This window comes from Anticarsia gemmatalis, chromosome 24 (genome assembly GCF_050436995.1).
Source record: "Anticarsia gemmatalis isolate Benzon Research Colony breed Stoneville strain chromosome 24, ilAntGemm2 primary, whole genome shotgun sequence".
NCBI classification, from domain to species: Eukaryota; Metazoa; Arthropoda; class Insecta; order Lepidoptera; family Erebidae; genus Anticarsia; species Anticarsia gemmatalis.
In genome coordinates, this window is record NC_134768.1 from 1938328 (window position 1) to 1960469 (window position 22142).

At 37.2% G+C, this 22142-nt stretch overlaps 1 protein-coding gene across 1 annotated transcript in view; it reads right to left on the reverse strand.

The window, feature by feature from the left end:
* Positions 1 to 1825: 1825 nt before the first annotated feature.
* The window catches only part of LOC142983503 (trehalose transporter 1-like protein), a 30634-nt gene continuing 10317 nt past the window's right edge, over positions 1826 to 22142 (reverse strand). Inside the window, exons 2-7 of the mRNA XM_076130429.1 lie at positions 20130 to 20251; positions 16993 to 17199; positions 8183 to 8380; positions 7498 to 7693; positions 5949 to 6075; positions 1826 to 5624 (exon numbers count right to left, since the gene is read on the reverse strand). Of these exons, the coding sequence (XP_075986544.1) occupies positions 4941 to 5624; positions 5949 to 6075; positions 7498 to 7693; positions 8183 to 8380; positions 16993 to 17199; positions 20130 to 20217 (1500 nt within the window). The 5' untranslated portion in view covers positions 20218 to 20251 and the 3' untranslated portion in view covers positions 1826 to 4940. The remainder of the gene's footprint in view (positions 5625 to 5948; positions 6076 to 7497; positions 7694 to 8182; positions 8381 to 16992; positions 17200 to 20129; positions 20252 to 22142) is intronic.

Below are 22142 nucleotides of genomic sequence, written 5' to 3' on the forward strand. Positions count from 1 at the left end.
AATTCATAAGGAAGATTAATTGTCTTACTAATAAACGTTGTGTAAGCTCTGATTACTTATACAGGCTGTTTTCACTTTCACACATATACAGTTGCAAAATTGTTATCTGCATTTTGACCTACGATTAGCCTTGCCAAACCGGACGTTTCTTTTCGCGTACCGCCTCTTTTTGAAAAACCTACATAGACAACAATATGGCGACGTAAAAAAAAACCAACAAAATTAAAAAGAATAAGACGTCAATATCTGTCATTATTTTTATAACGTCATCATTTCTCCTAGGCTTCGAAAATGCACGCGTACTACGAAAACTTAAAATTGTTCCGAGTTAACATACCGAAACTTTGATAAAATGACTTGTCCAGTTAAAGTTACTAACAAACTGAAGGAAGACGACCTCAGTCTCAAAGGAGCACATTTATTAGGACCAAGTTTGGAATCGAAATTCGACGAGTTAAAATATGAAATTGTGCATAAAATTGAGAAAGAACTAGCTGACTCTCAGAATGCTAGGAATTATATATCTCAGAAATACGACGAGTTGTGTAATAAAATACAATATTTGACAGAAATGGATTCCACAGTGACGGGTTTCAGGAGCGACGTGAAGACCATAGAGAAGCAGATCACGGAGTTGTCTATGCGCGTGGATGACATAGAGAAGAGAACGATCTGCAAGGAGTGTCCGTCGCTCACCTCGTCCTTGTATTGAGTTTTATCTTGTAGGTAATAAATTGCTTGTTGATGTACTTGTGTGTTTTACATACTTTAACACATATTTTCAAGCTATACATACAATCTTAGATCGCAACCAACTAGATTATTTTAACCATTGAATTTGACATCATTAGGAACCTAACCCTAAGTACCTAGTCCAGAATAATAATAATTAAACATCGCTCCGGCGATTTCTTTCACTGACGAACTATCGCACTGCCTTTCTATGTCCTACCTGGACAGAAATGGCGAACGAATTGAGTGAATGGCGCATGAAAAAAAGAATCAGATCATAAACTATAGGTACATATAACTTTATACACATAAGTGGTGTTTTAAAAAAAAGGTCAGGTGCATGGTACTCATAACCGTCGGATGTGGATACAAGGAAAGTTTGTAAGAATAGCACCTTACAAACTTTCCTTGCTTTCTTTGGTCTTTGCCTACCCCTATGTGAACAACGCGTAATACATATGTATGTTTGTATGTATGGCAGGAATCAAAATAAGCTCTTCCAAGAAATCTTTTATATCAAGAAAGAATATCTTTTCTTTCATAATGTTATAACTAGCCATATCAAATTCAAATCGTAAACTATATGACATTATGTTTGAAACCACTTGAAATATTAAATGCGCCACGCTGTATCGAGTGGCTAACTACTTAAAATTCTTGATTAATTGTAATTATGTAGATAATTATATCAGAGGTTAGTACCTTGAAAATGATAGATAATATACTATCACGTTTTGTTCCCATGGCGCATTTATAACACTAATTATGAAACTAGTGCTGCTATATACACTTTAACATACAAACATACATACATTAAATCACGCAATCATTATCATTTCTACTGCATTTATTCTTCTTTCGCCCTTCTTCTGCCCTTCCTAACACTCAGTACCATTCGACTCGATCGAAAAATTACATTTAGTCAATTGAATTTGGTCAAATAAGGGTCGCAAGGGTCTCCTCCCGGAATGAGGGAGGAGTTAGGCTGTGAGTCCGCCACGCTGGCCAAGTGGCGCAACTTAAACCACTCGGCACACAAAAATAAGGTAAATATAAAAAGTCTAGGGGTAACACCAAAATGAAACAAAAAATATAACATCTTATTATTTATTAATCTATTATTATTAACATTAAATATAATTAACAACGATCACTGACGTATAAAAATACCTAAACGGACATTATCAAACGTGTGGCACATTTTGTCTTAATAAGTACCTTATTAATTACTCCTTTAGACGTATCAACAGAAAAAATATAAATTTTCATGTTTTTTGCGGTTGCTACACAACAGCCAAAACATAGTAAAAAGTGGAAAATACCTTGTTTTGATAACAAACATTTTAAATGAGATAATCTATTGCAAACTGAATATTATTATTAAGTTACTTTTTTTTTAGTTTTTGCAAAATTATACGATACTAATGCCATCTGTTGTTGAGTAACGACAACTTTTGAAATGATTTAAAGTCTTTTTCGTATTTTTCCATTTGTACGCCTTAAGTATTTATTTTGTTCATTGTTATTCTGCTCAGTATATTATATCTACATTTATTATAATACATTCAAAAGTCCCCATTTCATTATAAAAATGGTCGACTAAAAATTAAATAATATATTGCACATGGTTGGTTAATTATTATATTTTCTGTTCAAATTTATTTTTAACCTATCGATTGTGTAAATAATTATGCTATTTTATCAAATTCAATACTTCAATGTTGTCTAATTTATAATGGCATGCGTTTCAGACTTGCTACACACATATTTGATTCGGCAATTTTTGTCGAACAACAAAACCGAGTTGAAGCAATTACATACGTACATACAGTCAACCTGGGTAACTTTGAATCATTTGGGTAACATTGAACGTGGGAATTTGAACTAGTTTCGATTTTTTTTTTCATATGAAACCAAAACAATTGATAAAGATTTATTTTAGTTTTGCAAACTTTTATCAATTGTGTTACCCAGGTTACCCAAAGTTACCCAGGTTGACTGTACATTTACTGTCATTTATCTGTTAAATAGGTTACCTGACACTTATCCGTAGGTGGTAAAACTAGACCTTGCACTTTATTGAGTTTTTCGATTCATAATAAGTATTACAAGCGAGAATGTGAGCTTCTAATCTCTGCAATTTAGCATTCTCTAACATAAAAAGTGGCTAGGTATATAATATTATTGTCAAATTCATCACATTTAAAACTAACCTAAAAATAAAATTTGTTCATTTGAAATAAAATTATTAATTTACAAATTTTGTTCGGGCGATTTTCGGGGCGTTTTAAAATAACTTATTAATAATTTGATTATTATCTGTAGTTTTCGTTACTTATTCTAAAAGCTTTTCATGTCTCTAAATCCCTCTGATCACAGCCTCCGCCAAAATGTTTTCAATGAGTATTTAACTCTCACAGAACTAAACAAATTAATACATTTAACCGGGTTAAGACAAGAGTAACTTGTAATAATTCTAGGGTCGGCGGACTAAAGAACATAAGTCAAAAAGTCGAACTTTACAGGAACAATAAAAAACGTTTTTTATTCCGTCTTGTAATTTTCAATTTGTGCGAGGCTGATAAGGTACACCACTTAGTATGCTGGGAATTATTTCTCAGTGACTTAAGTGCTTTAGTCAGATGGCGTATTTAATTATTTGAGGTCGAGAGACCTAATAAAAAAAATATCGATTTTTTTTACTAATGTTCTTTAGTCTGCCGATCCTACATATAATCTACCATGTAATGTAACATGAGTTCTACGTGTGGACGGCATTGCCAACGTTTCATGTAACGTGCAATTCGCTCACACGTAGATTTCACGTTATAATAGGTCGCGGAAAAAGTCTTTTCGCATTATAGAATGTATGAACTTGTAATAAAATCTCTTTGGCTTCAAGAATCACAAATGAGTACACGGTTCATTAGGTTTGTTTCAGTGAGCTCGTGAGGAACCCAAATATCGAGCTTTTTTGTGTAGAGAAAAGATTTTATTACAAATTCATACATATTTTAATGCGAAAAGACTTTTTCCCCGGCCTAATATTACACGGAGGATAACAATAGATCCCTTTACATACACGCTCTATCGCGCATGAAACAACAATCGCCCGCGAAGAGCGCGCTGCTTTCCCGCGCGTAATCCTGTACGCACCAAAGAACGTGCGATAGAGTGTGTGTGTAAAGGTGGCCATTACATTTTACACTTATCTGGACCCGACTTTACTTACTAAATCATATTCAAGAATTATCTAATGCAATTGGTATACACATTTTGATATACAACAATATTTCAACAGGTCTAAAATGTTATGAAAATAAATATCTTTGGTTTACTCATTAAATTGAAAATAATGTTGTACAACAAAAATCTAATACTTTTACACGCTAGCGCTTAGTCGCATACCGAATCGCATAAAGCACTCTTTAAAAAGACTGACTTACTCCCGACTCTCGAATTTGATATCAATCGTGACAGATTCGAGTTAATGTCAAAATTGTGCTTTAAAATTCCAAAATAGCGTGTAATCAGACGCTGATTCAAATTGATAATAATCTGAATGAAACAGTCTAAGCAGTTTCATTAAAAAAATTGAATTTAATCATGCATTAGTTTGGTATTTGAGTACGGTTTGACATAAGCTTGAATGCAACACGATTGTCGAGTGCCGGGAATAAGCCAGCTGGATATTGAAACGATCGCAGCGACTAATCGCAAATGTGAAAATGTTAAGTCTAAAATTAATATAGAAACTATTAGGCCAGCTAAGAGTCTAAGATAGGAATAATACTAGCACTATAAGAATATTACGGGACTGTCCAAACACAGTGCCTTGAAAAATATTGTTCTCTCATAAAATTGCAACGTACGAGATTAATTTGATTATTTCTTCCATTTTCTCTGCATGCGCATATAGCGCTATGTTTAAACAGTCCCTCCCAACAAATAATTTTCATTCACATAATTTTATATTCCATTCAATAAATACACAATTAAATATTCCTAAACAAAATTTCGTAAGCAAAAGCAATAAATATTGAACATCGAATTCGTATACCAAATATTTACATTTCATCAAATCATCAGCATTCTTAGGAAACTATTTATTATACTATTTTGGCACTCTGAACATTCAATGGTAAATAGTGTATCAACCGGCAAAAAGCCGTAGACACATTGAAGACTACGATCTCGTTCGTTTAAGCTCACTTCCCGGCCAACATGGCCTGAATCTGAGATACAGTCTTGCCCTTAGTCTCAGGAATCAGTAAGAAGACAAAGAACACACAAACAACCATCACGGCAGCGAAGAACCAGAAGCAGCTGTAGATACCGACAGCGTCCCTCATGATGGGGAAGCAAAGAGTAACTACGAACACCAGCACCCAGTTGGTGACTACAGTAACTCCCGTCGCCGCACCTCGGAATTCAACTGGGAACAACTCCGCCATCATCATCCAAGGGATTGGACCGAAGCCCATCGAGAAAGACACGATGAACAACACCATACATAACAAAGGTAGCCAACCGAAAGACGCGACGTCGTATTTATCGAACTGCAGTTTGAAGTAGATGCCTAACACGATAAGGCAGGTGCCCATGATGATACAACTCTGAAGAAGAAGGATACGTCTGCCGGCCTTGTCTACTAGAACAGAGGAAATATAAGTGGCGATGGTTTGTACGACTCCTACAATGATGGTGGCGATGACCGGGTCAATGTTGGAGCCGGCGGAGTGGAAGATGTCGTTGGTGTAGAAGATGACGGCGTTGATGCCGCTGAACTGCTGGAAGAACATGAGGCCGAGGCCGCAGATGAGCGCCATGCGTGACGGACGGTTGGTGATCATGCTCGTGATGCCGGCGCGCTGACGGGACGCCTCGTCAACCTACAACAATAAATAATCGTGTTGTTAATTGTGTTCTTGTTTAGACCTCGTCGAAGTTTGAAAAATATTTTTTTTTTTAGCATTTAGGTACCCAGTTAAAGTAATTCTGTCTATTTTGCATGCATTGCATTATTGTGAATTGTTTTAATTGTAACAATAATGAATTAATATATAAATTATTTTCAATTATAAGTTACAATGCAGTCTGCTGTATTGTAGGCCAAAAGTTTGTGGTACTAAGCACCTTAACCCTTCTCAATTCGGAGATTTCGAGGTAGATTACAATCTTCTCTTCTCGATAGACTAAAGGAAAATTATTGTTACCTCTTTCTGCATTTCCTCGAGTTCTCCAGACAGGTCGGCGTCAGGTCCTCGGAGCCACCTCAGAGAACGTTCAGCATCACGCCTACGGTTCTTGCCCAGTAAGTATTGAGGGGTTTCCGGCATCCACCTGATGGGAAAAACGCCATTTACTCGTAATTTTATTTCGAGTCATACGTAAAAATAAAACCCTTTGTTTTGATTTGTCAAAAAGGAATGGGTCCCACCTTTGTTCCTTCAATTTTGCTTTTTATTTTATTCCAAACAAATAGTTTTGTTTTCACAATTTTTTTGATAGGTACTACGCAGTCGGGTTTTTTTATAGCAAATCCCAAAGGGATGGGCGAAGACAGAGATCGCCACTTGGTACGATCTTTTCAAATTTAACTTGCTCCATTCACATACAGTTGAAAATAAAAAATAAAAACAAAATAATAATATAATATATTTCAATAATAATATTAAACTACATAAAGGAAAATACCTGCAATTCAATGACTTGAGAACAATGTCGACAAACTCTATAAAATTTGTATTAATTAAGTTACGTTAATTAATTTCTAATAATGAACAATAATAATATAGAGGTATATTGTTCATGTATTGGGAACCACGCAAGAAAACCCGTTAATATCAGGTGAACAATAAAATAGGGTCTAATATACTGTCTGTGCTACAAAGGCCTTTTGAAATAACATAGACTCTATCAATAAATCTATACTAATATTATAAAGCTGAAGAGTTTGTTTGTTTGTTTGAACGCGCTAATCTCAGTAACTGCTGGTACGATGTAAATTTTTTTTTCACTGTTAGATAGCCCATTTATCGAGGAAGGCTATAGGCTATATACCATAACGCTACGATTATTAGGAGCAGAGTACCAGTAAAAAATGTTACAAAAACGGGGAAAATTTTGACCAATTCTCTTATGTGACACAAGCGAAGTTGCGCAGGTCAGCTAGTTTTAACTTAATTAAATCGTAAATAAATACTTGTTACCGGCGGCCCTGTATGACAAGATGTATGGATTTGAATTAAGCAAAGGAAGTTTGTAAGGATTTAAGTGACGTTTTCTAGTCTCTGCCTACCCCTTATGGGAAAAGGGCGTGGTGTTATGTGTGTACGTAAATAATTATACTTCCGACTGGGGCAACTAGTTATTTTATTAAAAATAATCAGTCGGTAATAAAAATTTAGAAGAACATACATACATAAAGTTACGCCTTTTCCGATAAGGTAATTTATAGTCGATAGTAGTAGAAAAAGCGCTCCCCTGCTGTTTTTAATAACGCAAAGTTATCAAAATATTAGGCGCCCATAGCCAGTTGCGCTCACCGGTCGGTAAACGATCTGTGGGTCAAGCAACTCCATAGATGGGTGACCGCATAGTGGTGTTTGAACTGGGCGTCTCCGTGGAGGGCACGTTAAAAGTCGGTCCCGGTTGTTATCTACTACGATAACAGTCGTTAAGCCGCGTCAAAGGCCTTCGGGCTTGATCAGCTTTGACACTAGGTTGCCCACTAACCATACGATAAGAAGACTATAAACTTACCAGAAGACAGCGACCAATAGTGGAGGCAGTACAGCACAGATGATGGACAGAGTCTTCCAGTGAGTCCATCCTCCGACCACGTACGTGAACAGGATGCCCACAGTCAGGAACAGTTGGAAGAACGCCCCCAGAGAACCACGGATGGATGTCTCCGCGATCTCACCGATGTACATTGGAGCGGCCACGCAAATGCCACCTGGGGAAATGGAAAATATTACTTGTTTTTTTTTCTTAGCTTGTCGATATTATTTATGTCCGTATATTGTAGTAAAGGTATTGTCAACATCGGGTGTAAGCTGAAATTTGACTCCTGCATTAAAGTCCCATTCAAGTCCTACTGTTGCATAAGTGTCTCTTCCCGGAATGCGGGAGGAGTTAAGCCTTGACTCCCCCACACTGATCAACTCTTAGTCATGCACGGTCGCATCACGATGTTCTATCACACACCGAACTTTGAAATGTCATTAGTGTTTTGGCCCGGGTAGGTACACATCCTCGGCCAATTGCGTGGGAGCCGCAAGTTAAACCACTCGGCTATCACTGCTTTTAGCATTAAATATGATGTTAAAAAGTCCTAAGTTTAACTCATTCCGTTTAACTATCTCTTGTTTATCTGTACATCGGTGAAAATGTAGCAGACAGAAAGACAGCAATACTTAACAAATTAAAATAATGAATAAAATACCTGTTCCCAATCCAGCGAAGAACCTGGCAGCGACCAGCATACCAGCTCCATTGGCGAAAATAGTGAGCAACCAGTTGATGGTGAACGGTATAGCGAGGATGAGGATCGTGGGACGTCTGCCCACCTTCTGCACCAGGATGCCCACGGGGATAGCTGACAGCGCCGCTCCTATAGCCAGGATTGAAGACACCAGGGATGCTGGAAATATGATAAACAATTTTAGGACTTTTGAACATGGCTCTTTTCATATTTAAACCTAACGAACTGCTTCGCTGTTTCGCCTTACATACTAACATGGTTTAATACTCGTATGGTTGGTTCATACATACATACAAAAAATCATATAAGCAATACATCTCGGACCAAAGAGTTAGAAAAACTTTATATCTCAAATCAGATTTGTAACAAATAATACCTCCGTCATAATCTGTTCATTAATTTAGATAACGTTTCGGCGCAGGTTGCACTCGCCGTGGTCCCAGGCAGTCTGCCTGGGACCACGGCGAGTGCAACCTGCGCCGAAACGTTAGGCATTTTAAGGTAAAATGCGTGTTCGCGTTAATTCCCGTATTCTATTATACATTAAACATGCAACGCGAGAGTTTAAAAGTTATCACTGAACAGAAGTCCATAGATAATTTATACTCATTGTGACGTCACTTGCCAGCATTGATAGTTTAACTGGCAGTTATCGACGCCGGATAGAATCCTTTATCTCGTTTAGTTATACGAAGACCATTATTTAATCTAGTAGTATTACTTCAACATTCCACAAGCCTAGATAGGGAGTAGCGCAATTTCAGCGCATAACTTTTCAACTAAACTAAATTGGATAATTGTATTTTTCACATGTTTGTGACATGTCGGGACAAGGGTTGTGGGTACGGGATAAAATTGTACTGTACCTGGACGAAATCGAGCCGGTCCGCTAGTAAATAATAGTAATAAATCCTCCGGCCCGATATTCGGTTACGGTGGCCAGTTTCATTGAAATCAGCCAACAGGACTTTGTTTGTAGTGTCCAACTGTGCATTGACCACTAACCATACTATAAGAAGAATAACTCTATAGTGGTAGGAAGGAAAATTTGAACGCTCGACTAACAATAGAAACAATGCATGAATCAACGTTATTATTTATAGAAGACAGGTCATTAACCCTACAGTATTCTGCTATCAATTTCCGCGAAACTCATACCCTCTTATTCATAAAAATATATTAAGTTATGAAAGGCTTATAAAGTGTTTTGTTTCTAAAATTGTAAATGGCGAAAAGTGGACGTATTCTTTCCACTTCTGCCTAAACCTTCGGGTATAATAGGCGTGATGTCATGAATAAACACATATATTTAGGTAAAGGCTTCAATATAAGGTAAATTTTTAAATACCGTTGAATAACATTACAGAAAGTAACATAATATAATATTAAGTTATTGTTTTCCTTTAAAATATTACCTATATTTACATAATAATATTATAATAACTATACGAAATACAACCACACCCTCATCCATACAAATATTATGAGCCTGTCTGTTAAGTTTCCCTAAACCGCTAAACCGTTTTTGATGTAATTTTGGTATAAAGATATCTAATATATAAAATTCACAATGTCACAGTTTTCGTTACCATACTCCTCCGAAACGGCTTGACCGATACTCATGAAATTTTGTTAGCATATTGAGTAGGACTGAGAATCGGCCAACATCTATTTTTCATGCCATCAAGTGACACTTTTTTTTTAATTTTTATGGCAAAACAACGTTTGCCGGGTCAGCTAGTATAAGTATATTTTTACACAAGCAACGACGCGTGGGTACATAAACTATGGTTAAAAGTGTCGTACATTGACCCGTACCCCACACGGTACAATAACTGTCTTGTTAAGACGTAATCGGCTGACCTACACGACCCTAAAGTGAATAATAAGAGCCGACAATACGCCACATCCACTCAGCAAACAAGACTATTTAACTGCACGTTTGGCTCAGTGGTTAACGTGGCCGCGATAACCGTAGTACTGTGTGGTTGGTTCGAAACCCACCCGGGACAAATATTTGTGTGATGAGCACAAAATCTAATATATAAAATTCTCGTGTCACAGTTTTCGTTAGCGTACTCCTCCGAAACAGCTTGACCGATTCTCATGAAATTTTGTGAGCATATTGAGTAGGACTGAGAATCGGCCAACATCTATTTTTCATGCTATCAAGTGACACTTTTTTTTAATTTTTATGGCAAAACAACGTTTGCCGGGTTAGCTAGTATATTATAGAATAGAGAATAAATATTTTTGGACTCACACACGGTCATCTGATTCCAAACAAAGCAAAACTCGTACTATGGTAACCGGATAGATATTTTACAGATAAATGCATACTCAGATTTTTCAGATTTTACTCAGATTTTACAACCAGTTTCAGAACAAATACTCGTGCTCATCGCGTAAATATTTGTCCAGAGAGGGATTCAAACCTACTACATTACGCGTTACTGCGGGTGTTACGGTTGTTGCGGCGAGATGACCGCTTTAACCACAGCGCCAAACGTGCAGTATATAATACTAGCTGACCCGCGCAACTTCGCTTGCGTCACATTTCCCCGTTTTTGTAACATTTTTTACTGGTACTCAGCTCCTATTGGTCCTAGCGTGATGATATATAGCCTATAGCCTTCCTCGATTAATGGGCTATCTAACACTGAAATAATTTTTCAAATCGAACCAGAAGTTCCTGAGATTAGCGCGTTCAAACAAACAAACTCTTCAGCTTTATAATATTAGTATAGATATAGATTTTAACATACCTATCTAATAAAAAAATTAACGTAGGTACCTACTTTAAAGGTAGGTATCTAATGTTTGTTTTCACACCAAACTCTGATTTAGTATTAGATATTTCTGCGTTATCTCAGATAAATGTGTTTACATGAAACTACGCACGAATTTTATACAGAAACGATTTTTATAGGGTCATTGACCGGCTGGATTTACAGGAAAATGGGGGTTATATAAGAACATGCTTTGTTTAAATTGACTCCATTTAAAATGATCATTTTAATAAATTGTAATACAAATTGCATAGTACTAGTAACCGGCGGTCCTGTATGACAAGATGTATGGATGCGAATGAAGCGAAGGAAGTTTGTAAGGATCGTACCAAGTGGCGTTCTCTAGTCCCGACTTGCTGTTATGGGGAAAAATGTGATTTTTTGTTTTTATGTTTAGGTAGGTACATATAACCATGCACTTTTCGATATAACCGAGCCGTAGATTGTGATAAACAACTATGAAAAATTGGAGAGAGGAAAGTTTAGAACAACAAAGTATAAAATTATTTTTGAAATAAACACGCGAAAGACGTCATTATATTCAACTGTAAACACACGATTTTATTAATGGCAACTACATTGTGACGTACTTTTTTTTTATTTAGCATAATGGCAATCCTGGCTTTACGTCGAATTCCGCGAATAGTATAAACTGACATTATTAAAAAGACGTCTTCAAAGGCGCAATTTGCAATTTTCATGTTGAAACAAAAGTCCCTTTTACTTCAAATGTCTTAATTTTACAAGTTAATGCCAGGCACTTAGTACCTCTTACGGCCAGACTTACTATATCAAGTCATGATTATGCAATGCAGTGAAGAAAACCTGTCAATCATGATAATTTTTACACGTTTCGAGTATGATAGATTACAAAAATCTGATATCAAATCATACTTCTTGTAGTTATTTATAGTATCAGTAAATCATGATATTTTTCAATATTTATTATTCTTTATTTATTCTTCGCAATTTCAGCCACTAATCGCAAATATTTGCTGAGTGCATTATCGTAACGTATTCTAACAAATTCCTATTCTTGGTGCTAGCTGTCTTACCCCCGGTTTCTGAGTACATTTAGCGGTAGTTTATCTATTCAATAGCGTTTTTTTTATAAGAGTTTGAAGCTATTGAATAGATAAACTTCCGCTAAATGTACTCAGAAACTAGGAGTTAGTACCGAGCTATTTTTGACAGAGTAGATACTCTTTGAACGTGGCAAGTCTATGGGTTGATATAAGTGACTTGAACAACTGCAACTTGAAAAATTTCGCTGCATTATAATTAAAATGTTTCAGTGTTTCTCTGACCTCTCACTGGTCGTGTCGGTTTATCCGTCCCAACGGGCTATGAGAGTAAAAAAATAGAGAGTGTTCCTGTGTATTGTGCAGACATTACGACACTTACAAAGGCCTGTCACATTTAGCTGGTTTTAATGAAACCAGCCAAAGTGAGTGAGTTTCTTGCTAGCTCTTCTCATAAGGCTCTACCCCCCATTCCGAGCTAGTGGATTCAGTAATTGTAACGACTATCATAAGTGTCAATTTGAGCTTAATGAATAAATGATTTGGTTTGGAAACTGGTCGCCATAGCCGAATATCGGCCAGGAGGACTCAACGGAAGAGTTTTATATGTATTGACTACGTCATCTGCGCAAAATAAACAAGAATTTTCGCAATTTATTGACGTACATAGGTTAAAAAAATGACAAAAAGTAAATCAAGTCCCCACGTCATTATAACGTCATGGCAGATCTGAATTCTCGTGACCATGGCCTGAAACGCAGAGCATTTAAAACGAAAACATTTTTATATTTCATACGGGGGCGTGTCTATGCTATCGTGACGTCACCGGGATAGTTGCCAACTAAAATTGCGAGCTAATAAATCTTATCGTCGTTATTTTTTTAATGTGACCAAAAATCACGTGTTGTTTTTTTTGCTTGTCACGCGAGTTTCTTTTTTTTCGTTAAGTGCCAGTTGGTTGCTACAGAAATATATTTTTCTTAAATTTTCTAAAAGCTGCTTTTTTAGTTTTACTGTTTATACTTATTTATGGCGGTCTTGTATGACAAGATGTATGGATATGAATGAGGCTAGGGAAGCTTGTAAGAATCGTACCAAATGGCGTTCTTTGGTCAATACCTATTTCTATGGGAAAAAGTACCTCTATAGGCAAAAGGAGTGATATAATGTATGTTATTTGAATTATATATTGCAGGAGTGACCCATTACGGAACAAAAGCCCTCAAATTGTGGAGTCGTTTCGTTGGCCATCAAACTATTCTTTTGAAAATATCCGATCCTAAAATATTTTCGTGTAGTTTTTCCTTTTCGAAATATTATGACTACGTTTCCAGCTCTATATGACATGGTAAACGATAAAATCGCTTGCAACAACCGTCCAGTTATCCACAAGATAGTGCAAAACAATATCGCGATAAATATATCTAATATCGCAAAATAATATACAACACAATATGAAGGATTATGAAAAGCATTCAAATCATCATGACGTATAAATATTGTAAAAACAGCAGTAAATCCTTTATAAGTCTTTTATTATAATTAATACATAGATATATTATATAACATCAGTAGGTGTGGGCAGTGGTGAATGAAATACACCCGGGTTTCGCCGTTTGAAACTAATAGTCTCATGTAATACGACCTTTTGTTATATACGGTAAATTCACTCTCTGTATCATTTACTATCATATGTGTCAGCATTTGACCTATATGAATAAATAATTTGATTTTGATTTTACCGGGCAAGTTACCAAATTCCAAACTACTATTGAGAATAACCCTTATATAAATTGGAAAAAGACCAGTGGCAGTTTGTCCGACCCGAAAATCGAACTTCAGTCGTATACACTTCTCCTTTACAGTACACTAGGTAGTTTTATTACATAACTGCAAAAAAATCATCCTACTAATATTATAAATGCGAAAGTTTATGAGAATATAATAATTTGTATGTATGAATGTATGTACCTATGTATGGATGTTTGTTAATCTTTAACGCAAATATTACTCATCCGATTACGATGAAATTTGGTATGTAGGTAGCTGAAAACCCAGAATAACACATAGGCTACTTTATATCCCGGAGTTTACGAGAGATCAGGATTTACACGGCAAAGGTTTCGACGCGGGCGGCCTCTAGTTTTTTTATATAGCCTGGTTGAGTGTCCCACGGCTGGGCAAAAGCCTCCCTTTCCTTCCAATTCACCCTTATAGCGTAAAATATTAATAATAAAAATAGGCACATGAATCTGTATTCATTTTTATTGAACCATAAAGTAGTTAATGGGAGGCGTGTTGTTGTGTATACAGAAATAGACAGACGGACGAGCCAGCCGCCCACTACATAGTTGGCAACACTCGTTGTAAATATAACGCGGTTTGCGAATTTTTGCAGCGGTTCACACCAGTATTATTTTCAAATATATTTTTTTTAAATTTTGTTTTTCTCGCGTTCGTTCTTTCCCTAATGGACTTGTTGAGTAACACTTCGATTTTTAAACGTATTTTTTTTAATTTATGTGGGTATTTTTTTTTTTGTTTTTTTGGCGGTATCTTTGCTTTATTTATATACAATTATATAACAAAAATATTTTTAACGTTAACGATAACTAAAATATATTTGACTAGCTACATATTTTTTATGTACTTACTATAATAATAAAAAAGATAATTTCCTATTGCAAAGATCAAAATTATAATCAGTAATAATTGAAAGCAAAAATGTCTGCAACAAAAATTACACTACACCATTTTGTTTAAAATATTTTAAAAATACCTATAGTTTGATGACATAAGGATAAAATAAACGAGTAATATTAATAACTTAATGCAATTAAAACAAACCGAAAACATTGATTGTGCTAATTAGTTCCATTAATTAATTAGTTTTTGGTTCTCTTTTCCCGTTAGTTGAAGTATTGGGGTTATCCAGTAGCAAAATGCTGGCATAAGCCCTGAATATATTAGGAGTAATACAGGAGCTTGTCAAATGTGACTTGGTGGGTTGTGGAGGTCAGATAGGCAGTCGCTCCATGTAAAACACTGGTATGCAGCTGCATCCGGTGAGACTAGAAGCCGACTCCAACATAGCCTAGGCTGATCTTTAAATATGAAAATATACTCTAGAACTGCAAACTAGCTACTTTTAAGGGTCCTGTACGGTACCTACTTGGGTCCTGAACCACGTTCATACTTTACTTTTACAAACATACAAACAACGGACACAAAGCACAACCAGACCCGAAACAATTATTTGTGGATCGCGCATATAATTGTTCCGTGTGGGAATCGAACCCATGACCTCCCGACGCAATGATTACGGCGTGGTGACCTTAAGCACTGCGCCACAGTGGCAGTCGAATAATTAAAATTAGTTCATCAATTTAGCCGTGAGGGTGTGGACGAGAGATCAACTGTCGCACTAAAGTAAACTAGTCTGTTTTAAACTATTTTCAATCGTATGAAAGCACACACCCACTTCATCATTCGACCTCTACAGTCTAGAGGTCATTTGAAATACAAACGTAACGCGAACACTCATATAATAAAACTTTACTTTTAGCCCACATTCCAACAATGTTTGCCGTTTAAAACGTTAAATATCAACCTTATCACTAAGTAAATAAGGTTCAATATTAAACCTGTCATCGGTAAATTTTCTTGGAACGTTGTATAGTCATAATTCTTTGAATGTAATGACTAGGGAAGGTGTGGTTGCTGACGCAAGGAGCAGCCGTCATGGGAGTCCCGAATGACGGGGATATTGCATAAACAGGTAAAGACGGGTATTTTAGTAGCCGCAGTCATTTGAGGATAGAGCTTATTATATTAAAATTCAACAATAATAATTATAATAAGTCGGATTTTTTTTAAACTCGTTGACTTTCAAGCTTCTTGACTACTGTTAACGACTGTCAAAGATCTTCGAAAATGACAGCCGGGACCCACAATTTAACGTGCCTTCTGAAACACGGAGGAACTCGATTTGTGTATGATGATCATCCATCTACAAAACAACCTCGGCAAGCGTGGCTTAAACTCAGAGATCGATCCGCGCGGCTGTCGGTATCGCTATGTTATATTTGTTTTATAATTAGAGGAATGGAATGTGAGGAGTAATTTTGTTTACCTCCACCAGCCGGGAACCTTACATAAAAGGCTCTCTATAATATTGTTGTGCCATATGCACATTGCACAAGGCTTTCTACTAAGTTTTAAACAACTCCTGCACTTTGAATTGCTCTTGTGTCGCGAGGACTTTAACAAACACATTTTTTTTTTTTTTTTTAAAGGCAACTCCCGCACTAAGAATTGCTCTTGTGTCGCGGGGACTTTTACAAACATACAAACAACGGACACAAAGCACAACCAGACCCGAAACAATTATTTGTGGATCGCACAAATAATTGTCCCGTGTGGGAATCGAACCCACGACCTCTGTTGTAGTGGTATCGGCGTGGCGACCTAAACCACTGCGCCACAGAGGCAGTCAAACTCTACTAATCTAATTAGAAATTTCTCGGAGTTAGGAAGGTGCACGTGCCTGGAGAGCACGTAAAGCCGTCGGTCCTGCGCCTGACCTCTCACTGGTCGTGTCGGTTATCCGTCCCACCAAACTATGAGAGTGATGGAATAGAGAGTGTACCTGTGTATTGTGCACACACTTGGACACTATAAACCAAGTCCTGCACCGTTGGCCAGTTTCAATGAAACTGATCGCTGTAGCCCAGGGGCTCCCAACCTTTTCTTAGTCCGGGACCACTTTTATATTATTCTGGTAAGCAAGGATCACTATGTAAGCATAATAAAAATAAAGTGGAATAATCGTCCTGAAAAATTTAAATTTTAAAGTCTTTCGTGGACCATATTTTGGCTTCCACGGACCACTGGTGGTCCGCGGACCACTGGTTGGGAACCACTGCTGTAGCCGGATGCCGGCTAGGATATTATTACTTACATTCAGCTGTGGTGAGTAGGAATTCAGCAGGATGTCCATTGGAGTTGATGAGTATACGGCTTTCGTTCAAGGTATGGTTGACAGCAGAGACGGTGAAGTTCAGGGCTGTTCCATTAGTGACGGTGGTGTTGGCCTTCGGCGTCAGCTGAGGGTTGGCGGGTGACGTCCACGCCAGGATCGTACCAGCTATCACTGCGCCAATTGCCGCTGTAGAAACAAAAAGGAAAAAATTTAGTTAAAAAACATTCATATACCGCTGGAAGGATGTAGTGTTTCCTCACTCTCTCATAGTATGGTCAGTGGTCAACCTAGTGTCAAAGTTCTTCAAGCCGCCCGAAGGCCTTTGACGTGGCTTAACGACTGTTATCTTAATTGACAACAACCGGGACCTACTTTTCACATGCCTTCCAAAGCACGGAGACGCCCAGTTCAAGTACCACTATGCGGTCATCCATCTATGGAATGACCGCGCCAGCGTTTGCTTAACCCACAGATCGTTTACCGAACGGTGAGCGCAACTCGCTATGGACGCTTCCAAGCCGGTGATTGGCAAGAAGTGGCCAAAGATCGAAGTGGCTTTCTCTCGTGTCGGAGGCCAAGACACATTTTGTGTCGTTGAGCCAACGGAGTAAGTAAAAACATTAAGAACGTTACGGTTTATGAATAGGGTCCAGTTTCATATTTTGAGAATAAGTATCAGATAATCTATCTGCTGGATGCGACAGGAAGTGTGTTAAAACAACTGACAAAAGTCCATCTGAAAAGTTATTTGTAATTATCCAGAAGTGGTGAAACCAATCCGATAATTACAATAACAAATCTATGAAAACTTATTTACGTTTAAATAATGCGTGCTATCTGTCTAGTCGCTAGTCGTTCGCTATAATCCATACTAATATTATAAATGCGAAAGTAACTCTGTCTGTCTGTTACTCAATCACGCCTTAACTACTGAACCAATTTGCATGAAATTTGGTATGGAGATATTTTGATTCCCGAGAAAGGACACAGGCTACTTTTTACCTCGGGAAAATGACGCATTTCCATGGGAAAATTCAGATGGCGGACGAAATATATTTTAGAAAACAGAGTAAAATAAATATTTAAGTGGTTCCTTGGATATTGGATCTGTCTGTGTTTTATAACTTTAAAACAAACTTGGACATTGCCCGTTCAGAATCTGAACGCAGTGTCAATGATCTGAAATACCATTTGCAAATAATATTCGTAAATTTATTCAATATGAAAAGTATTTATGTCAACATCTGCACCGGTTATGTGAAGTCTTCAATTAGCATTCATTTCGTGTAATTTGTCGTTAAAATTCACGCTTTAATCGAATAGCTTCTGCCCGCGGCTTCGTCCGCGTGAAAACATTTTCCGGAGTGAAAAGTATCCTATGTATCAATCCAGGTTGTAAGTTATTAGAGTACCAAATTTCATTTAAATCTGTCGAGTAGTTTTTTCGTGAAAGAGTAACAAACAAACGAACATACATCCTCACAAATTTTCGTATTTATAATGTTTGTAACATTTAAAAGATTATCTTAGATTATTCTCAATAGTTGCTCGGTAAATGGCAATAGGCTAGCCCTCTATTACATGGGACTGACATGGATAACGGCGAAACGATGAAGTATTTCAAACACCTCTGCCTAACACCTTCGGGTACAACCGGCGTGATATATGTACGTAGAAAATATTTGAACCTGATAATAATAGACATTCATACAATTTACATCATCGATATTTTCATTCAAGAACGAATGAATGGCGGGTCATTCACTGATCTCATTCACATACCGATCACTAAAGTGACAGGTATTTAGCGTTATGAAAAGGCGCCAAATAATATTATGTTTGGTTCATCTCTTGTTATGTTACGCTATTTGTACTGCGTTGATATAAGGTCACGGTGGCATATTCCGTCTATATCAAGGGTTCCCAACCTTTTCTTCGACTGGGACCACTTTTTTATTATTCTTGTTAGCAGGGACCCCTATGTAAGTATATTAAAATTAAAGTGTAATAATCGTACGGAAATTTTTAAATTTTAAAATCATTTAAGGACCATATTTTGACTTCCACGGACCACTGGTTGGGAACCACTGGTCTATATGGTACATAAAACAGAAAAATCTATCTATACTAATATTATAAAGCTTTGTTTGTTTGTTTGAACGCGCTAATCTCAGGAACTACTGGTCCGATTTGAAAAATTCTTTCAGTGTTAGATAGTCCATTTATCGAGGAAGTTTATAGGCTATAAATCATCATCATCATCATCATAATATTATAAAGCTGAAGAGTTTGTTTGTTTCGGTTTGAGTAACGTTAACCCACCGGTTTACTTTACAAAGACATGCGAGAGTCGATCTATTTCGATCAGAAACCACACGTGCTTGCATACGATATAACTGTCCACGCACAAAGTCACGGGAGGTCGTTCGTATTTATATTTATTTATATACAAATACGCACGTCTGCTGGCACAACTCATTTTGAGATGTCATGTCTAAATTACTTGTTTGTTGCTACCATCTTCTTTGTTTTAAATATCACGCTTGTTATGCACGAAGGTACCTATATAGGCAGTGGACCAGTTGGCTTACTCACGAACCTCAAATTCGATCCCAATCGTGACGGATTCGAGTCAATGACAAAATTGTAGTTCTTTTCAAATTACGATGTGAATTTATGATGAAATTTGCGCCCATAGCCAGCGATGACGATAAAGATGGGCGACCGCATTGAACTGGGCGTCTCCGTGCTTCAGAGAGCACGTAAAAAGTCGGTCCCGATTGTTGTCAATTAAGATAACAGACGTTAAGCCACGTCAAAGGCCTTCGGGCGGCTTGAACAACTTTGACACTAGGTTGACCACATACGTTATGAAGAAGTATTATTAGGTCGGGGAAAAAGTCTTCGCATTATAGTATGAATGAACTTGTAATAAAATCTCTTTGACTTCAAGAATTATAAATGAGTACACGGTTCATTAGGTTTCTTTCAGTGAGCTCGTGAGGTACTCAAATATCGAGCATTTCTGTGTAGAGAAAAGGTTTTATTACAAGTTCATACATACTATAATGCGAAAAGACTGTTTCCCCGACCTAATATAAGGTGAAGTTTCTCACCTGCAACGGCAGCGATGTATTGATTGGCTTTCTTCGTCTCTCCTCCCTTCTCCTGCACGGAGAGCATGTGCATCGTCGGCTTCTCCATATCTGATTTGATATGTTACCCTGGTACTTGCATTCTGTAACAAAGATATAACAATGATATACATACATATTGAGCAGTGATAGCCGAGTGGTATAAGTTGGTACCTCCCACGCAAGTGGATGCAGGTTCGAATCCGAGGCAACACATCAATGACTTTTCCAAATTATGTGTGTATAAGAAATAATGATCACTTGTTCCAAAAAAATATCGTGAGGAAACCATGCATGCGTAAAAATTGTTTAATAGATTTATTTATTGAGAGCAACCCGTACTTGGCCAGCGTAGAGGACTCAAGGACTAACCCCTCCCTCGTTTGGGGGGAAATCCTTGTCCAGCAGTGGGACAGCAAGGGGTTAAAAAATCTAACAAATAAATAAAGAGCCTTGTATGCAAAGCTCGCGGCTGGCGAAGGTATACCAATTTGAAAAGATAGTAAATCATAACCTTTAAACCTTAGTAATAGATGAGACAAGCGCAGGATCATATAAAATGGCGTCCTGAGAGGGGAGGCCTAAACTCAATAGTATGAAGAAATGGGCTGAATAGTTAGATAGATAGAATGTATGTTTATTATAATACAGGAATCCTTCAATTCTCTGTTTTAATATGAATTAGGTACATATTGTGCTAAACTTTAAAACAGCTCGACTAATTTGGCTGTTACTTACAATTTTCTTACGATTCGTATCAGAAAGAAATATGGGCACGTGCTACCAAAATGGCATTTAAAACAGTGACGTGAATAAATAGATTTTTTGCACTAAAATGTCGTCATCGATTGCTAATGATTAAATAAAGATAATCTTAGCACCGTGACCTTCAGGTGACCGCTACGAGCTATGATAATTGACAACTAATTGTGCTAACTAGTTCTCCATATAGCTTGTGTATTGTTAAACGGTTTCACATATTTCCATGGAGATGCATATAAGTGATAAATTGTGATCTTCTTCTTCTTATCGTATGGTTAGTGGTCAACCTAGTGCCAAAGTTGTTCAAGCCGCCCGAGAGACCTTTGAAGTGGCTTAACGACTGTTATCTTAAATGAGAACAACCAAGCACGGGAAGCACGGAGACGCCCAGTTCAAGCACCACTACGCGGTAACCTATCTATCGAATGACCGCGCTAAGGTTTGCTTAACCCACCGATGATGTTTTAGATCTACTAGCTATTACCCGCGATTTTGTCCGCATGAAAAGATTTTCCGGGGTAAAAAGTATTCTGTCTTAATCCAGGTTATAAAGAAGAGGGCGCATTTTTTTTTGTGGATGGGGGGTGAATAGAATCTTTATTAGTTCAAGTTTGTGGGGTCGCCACCTTTGCCTCCCAGCCTCGAACCCTTTTCCAAGATAGCGGCCATAGGGAAAGCATCTATTGACTAATCCTACACAAAAAAAATTACATCCTCTGAACAACGCAAGCTAAGGTCTAAAAATGTATCGTTTCAATGAAGTAGTAGAGAGAGAATATACATGTAAATTAGGTCGGGGAAAAAGTATTTTCGCATTATAGTATGTATGAACTTGTAATAAAATCTCTTTGACTTCAAGAATCACAAATGAGTACACGGTTCATTAGGTTTCTTTCAGTGAGCTCGTGAGGTACCCAAATATCGAGCTTTTTTGTGTAGAGAAAAGATTTTATTACAAGTTCATACAGACTATAATATATATAATATCATAAGTGCGATATGTACATTCAGAGCTTGATGCACTGTACCGGTCGCGTCAGCATCAGTCAGTCAATCCATCAATTTATCCTGATGTATACAGATCCCCGGCTAACGTAACCTGTATATTTATTCACGATCGTTTGTGGGAAATCGTGTGAGTCATACTATTAATATTATTATGATCTGGCCATGTGTTGTTTGTTGTTGCGGCTAAGATTAGCTTGGCAGTTTATAACAGCTGATTATAAAATC